Source organism: Entamoeba dispar, genomic scaffold (assembly GCF_000209125.1).
Source record: "Entamoeba dispar SAW760 scf_1105229457911 genomic scaffold, whole genome shotgun sequence".
Classification (NCBI taxonomy): domain Eukaryota; phylum Evosea; order Mastigamoebida; family Endamoebidae; genus Entamoeba; species Entamoeba dispar.
In genome coordinates this window covers 14,129-18,280 of record NW_001852929.1, presented here as the reverse complement: position 1 = coordinate 18,280, position 4,152 = coordinate 14,129, and the positions used below count along the sequence as shown (strand labels likewise).

Genomic DNA, 4,152 nt, shown 5'->3' with positions numbered 1-4,152 from the left:
TGTATTGTTCATTTTAATAAATTATCGCGTGGATAAAATTCATATTCTTCATAAAATTTTCTTTTACTCCCTTTTAACATTCTGTCACTTTGAAGACAATAAATTAATAATGTCCAATGTTTTTCAACATTAATTGGAATTATAATGTATTCAAGATCTTTTAACTCTAAATCTTTTTTACTAAACCACCTAGAACAGTGATAAAATTGACCTTCTTTATCAACATTTGGATCATTTGCTCTTCTCATATTTTCAAAGAAAAATGTTGATAAAATACATACAGATTTATCTCCATATTTCTTTTCAAGATACTCTAAATAAAAATTAAGAACATTATCATTAAACATTAACCTTTTTTTTAATATATTTTGTTCGTGTTCTGTAAATTCAGTTGATACACTAATATTCATTTAATAAAAGAGTATTCTTAGTTATCTTTATTTTTATTTTCTTTCTTTTTCTTTTTTTTTTTCTTTAAAACATGAAATAACAAAAAATTGTATATTAATGTTATTTAATTCTTTATAAATCCTATTTACATTCTTAAATTTTAACTTTGTTGTTCTTGTTCTCCTTTCGTTGTCCCATTCTCTCCAATTATAAAATCAATATCATCATAATCAAAAAGTTCATCTAACGTTTTTAGAACATTGTCTCTTGGTACTAACCTTTGAACTTTAATTACTGGACTTAGTTGTGTATAGTTAATAGTAGTATACAACTTTTTGGATGACATCTTACAGTAAACGTTAAATATATTTTATTTATTTTCAGTTTAAGTAACACTTTATAGACAATATTTTTTTATATTTCGTTGTCGTTGGAATTTGTTAATTAAACTATTCATACTAAACATGTTATGTAACTTTATTTATGCTTATTTTGGACTCATCTTTCTTAAAAAATTTTATTAATTTCTATCAATACTTTTTTCTTTTGTAAAAAAATAATTTTAAACTTTCTCTTATTTAAATCTTCGGACAAATAGGTTTTTTATATCAAATAAATTATTGAAAACGAGTTTTTCAATTATTTTTTTAGTAATAAATTCAGTTTTTCATTGTTTTTGAAATAAAAAATTTTTTTCTGTTTAAGTTATTCGTTTATAAATTAAATAGTTTTTAAACAATGATATATTGATTTGATTTTAGAGTTATTTAATTTCCTTCTTACCAAAACAGAACCTTACAGTTTGTTCTCACATGAAGTTGTTTCTTTTAGTCCATATTATTGATAATTCAATATTTTATAATTTCTTTCTATTTATAGTTATATTAATTCAATAATTTTCTAACTTATAATTCTTTCTATTTTTAATATAGTTAGTTAGTTCTATTGATTCTTATTAAGATCAAAATGGTTGTTGCTTTATCAACACTATTATTAATTAAATATTTATTGGTTGAAAATATATACTTTATTTTTTATTCTGCTTTAAGTTGTTTCTATTTTTTTTCTTTATTACTTATTATTTTTATTTTAGTATCTATTCTTTTCTTCTATTTTACATATATTTTTCAATAATCTCATGAGTATTTTTTAACTCTCGCTTTAATCATTCATTTAACTTAAGAATTCTTTGAGTGGAATATATATATTCATTATATTTTATATATATTTGATAAATCCTTTTTAGGATAATATATTATTTAATATAATTTTTCTATTTTTGTTATTAGTTTTCTTGTTCACTCTATTCTATTTTTGATGTCCATTATTATTTTTTTTTACATCCTTTAATTTAAAATAGTTTTAAATGAGTAATTTATTGTGTTCTTTTTTCCTTTACTTATTTGAGTAGATTGTCTCCATACTCAATAATTATTGTATCTTTTCATTTTTACTTTCTTTGATTCTTTTTACTTGTTGAAGTTTTTTAATCTTCAAGTTAATTTCTTTTACCTATTTTATTTATTTCTTGTTTTAACTTTTAACCCTCTTCCATTGTGATTTCGGAGTATACTACTTTTTCCTTTTTTGTTCTTTGTTTCCGTTGTTGAACTAATACTCGCTTTAGTATCTATTATAAATGTGTATTTAAATATTTAAATATTTTATTTTGATTTGATATTAATTAAATTAAAATGGTAGAAATAATAATTATCAATATTCGATTATATAAAGAAGAATAGAATAATTTTAATTTATTCATCAATCAATTGATGTTATTATTAAACATTATAATTATTTAAGAACTATTACAAATGAAATATTTGAAATAAAACAATGAAATAACAAACAAATAAAAAATGAGAATAGATAATGATAAAATGAAACAAAAAGAACAAAGAAATAATAGAAAAACAAGAAATAAAGAAATAAAAAAGAATAAAATAACAAAGATAATAAAAGAAATAAATATAAAACAAAATAAAATAAAGAATAAACTAACAATCAAAAATTCAAACAAAATAATACATGAACAACAAACAAAAATTATAACAACAAAATGATAAATCATCACAAATTTAACAAAAAGAAAGAAAAAATAGCAGAAAAAACTAGTACTTTTGAATATATGACCAAAAAAGATACAACTATAGTTAAACCGAAAAAAAAAGAATTAATAATATTAAGAATAGAGAAAAAGAACTAGAGCTCGAAATAATCCAATTATCAATTTAGTCATTAATCAGAAATCAATATATTTTTATTAGAACCAAAATAACAAAACAAAAGAAAGAATGAAAGCTGTAAATTATATTAACAAGAATGAGTGAATGATTTGATTTAGATATAAAAATTATATTATATTTAAAAGAAAATACCAAAATAAAATATGTTAAAATTTAATTTTCATATTAGAATAAAGAAACAATAGTTTCACATCATACAAAGCATTAACATTTAAATAATATTATTCTATTCATTATAAATGAAAAAGAACAACAAATAATGTCATATAAAAGAAAAAGTTATAAACATTATTATATTAAAAAAAATACATAAATGTAATATTAAATAATTTTACAATAATAATTATATGTATTAAAAAAGAATAGGACGGACCTTATATTTGTCTAATTATTTCATTTGATATTAGTCAATTTTTGACATTAATATAAAAATAAATAAAAATAATTTGAATGATTTTATGAATAGTTATAAACTATACTAACTTGAAATTATTCAAATTAAAACTCTATTTGGGTTAATGAAATTATTTGTCTTAGAAAGGATACCAATACAAATATAAAAAGAAACTTAAGTTAATAACACAAGTCAATTTATCTTTTATCAATAATTCAGACATTAAATAACATTTATTGTGATTATTAAAATGTTAAATTATAAACTTTTTTATTTCTATCATTAGACTGAACAAACTAAAACCTATTCTTATTTTTATGATGACAAGTATATTAATTTCTATAACTCAAAAAATTAATACGAGAAAAGAAATAAATATAAAATAAGAGACCATTTTCAAAACTGATTTGTATTTAAAAAAAGAATACAAAAAAATTTGTTTTTAGATTTTTTCTTTTCATTAGAATTTAACAAAGATCTAATAAAATCATATTATCAAGTTATTATGGGATCGGCCCAATCACATAGAATAAAAAGAAACCAACAAAAGAGTAAAAAACAATCTACAAACAATCCAGAAACAACTCCTCCACAATCCTCACCAAATAAAAAATGGGAACAACCAAAAAATGAAACCACAGAACGCGTTACAACAACACAATGCACTCCTAAAGTAGCAAATACAAAACCAGTAGTTCCAATACAAGAAAAGCCAAAGATTCAAGTTCAAGAAAAGGTAAAAGTCCAACCTCAAAAAGCAGAGACTGACAAGACAACACAAGAAAAACAAAAAGAACAAACAAACACAATTCAAAATGACTTTAATTTGTATCAAAAAGAAGGAGAAATTCAACCAGAAGGATTGGCTAAACTGATTGAAGACCTTGGTATTAATGATATCGGGTCTATAAAAGCTTTATGGGTTGCATGGAAGTTAGGAGCAAAGGACTATAAAATTAATGAAAATGGGTTTAGAAAAGGTCTTGAATCAGTTCATGTTTCTTCATTAAAAGAATTTAAAAATTGTATTCCTGAAGATCCCTTAAATGATAACTTAACTGGAAAAAGATTATTTAATTATGCATTTGAATGTAATGTAGAATATCGTCAAAAATTAATGGA

General features: G+C 20.9%; 2 protein-coding genes across 2 annotated transcripts in view, besides 13 other annotated features; one reads left to right on the top strand and one right to left on the bottom strand.

Moving 5' to 3' along the window:
- Positions 1-8: 8 nt before the first annotated feature.
- Positions 9-410, bottom strand: EDI_348450 (uncharacterized protein; the record flags this gene model as incomplete). The annotated part of the gene is made up of 1 exon (XM_001733936.1): positions 9-410. The coding sequence occupies one exon, from the start codon at positions 408-410 to the stop codon at positions 9-11; it is 402 nt and encodes a 133-aa protein (XP_001733988.1).
- Positions 411-436: 26 nt separating this feature from the next.
- Positions 437-476: a microsatellite.
- Positions 477-749: 273 nt separating this feature from the next.
- Positions 750-771: a sequence feature (AT_rich).
- Positions 772-897: 126 nt separating this feature from the next.
- Positions 898-957: a sequence feature (AT_rich).
- A 267-nt stretch (positions 958-1,224) lies between these two features.
- Positions 1,225-1,321: a sequence feature (AT_rich).
- A 57-nt stretch (positions 1,322-1,378) lies between these two features.
- Positions 1,379-1,400: a sequence feature (AT_rich).
- A 13-nt stretch (positions 1,401-1,413) lies between these two features.
- Positions 1,414-1,518: a microsatellite.
- A 69-nt stretch (positions 1,519-1,587) lies between these two features.
- Positions 1,588-1,660: a sequence feature (AT_rich).
- Positions 1,661-1,729: a microsatellite.
- A 289-nt stretch (positions 1,730-2,018) lies between these two features.
- Positions 2,019-2,423: a repeat region.
- Positions 2,424-2,734: 311 nt separating this feature from the next.
- Positions 2,735-2,797: a sequence feature (AT_rich).
- A 103-nt stretch (positions 2,798-2,900) lies between these two features.
- Positions 2,901-2,996: a sequence feature (AT_rich).
- Positions 2,997-3,055: 59 nt separating this feature from the next.
- Positions 3,056-3,084: a sequence feature (AT_rich).
- Positions 3,085-3,271: 187 nt separating this feature from the next.
- Positions 3,272-3,306: a sequence feature (AT_rich).
- Positions 3,307-3,535: 229 nt separating this feature from the next.
- The window catches only part of EDI_348330 (uncharacterized protein), a gene marked incomplete at both ends in the record, with an annotated part of 750 nt that continues 133 nt past the window's right edge, over positions 3,536-4,152 (top strand). Inside the window, one exon of the mRNA XM_001733179.1 lies at positions 3,536-4,152. This exon is cut by the window's right edge and continues 133 nt beyond it. Within this exon, the coding sequence (XP_001733231.1) occupies positions 3,536-4,152 (617 nt within the window).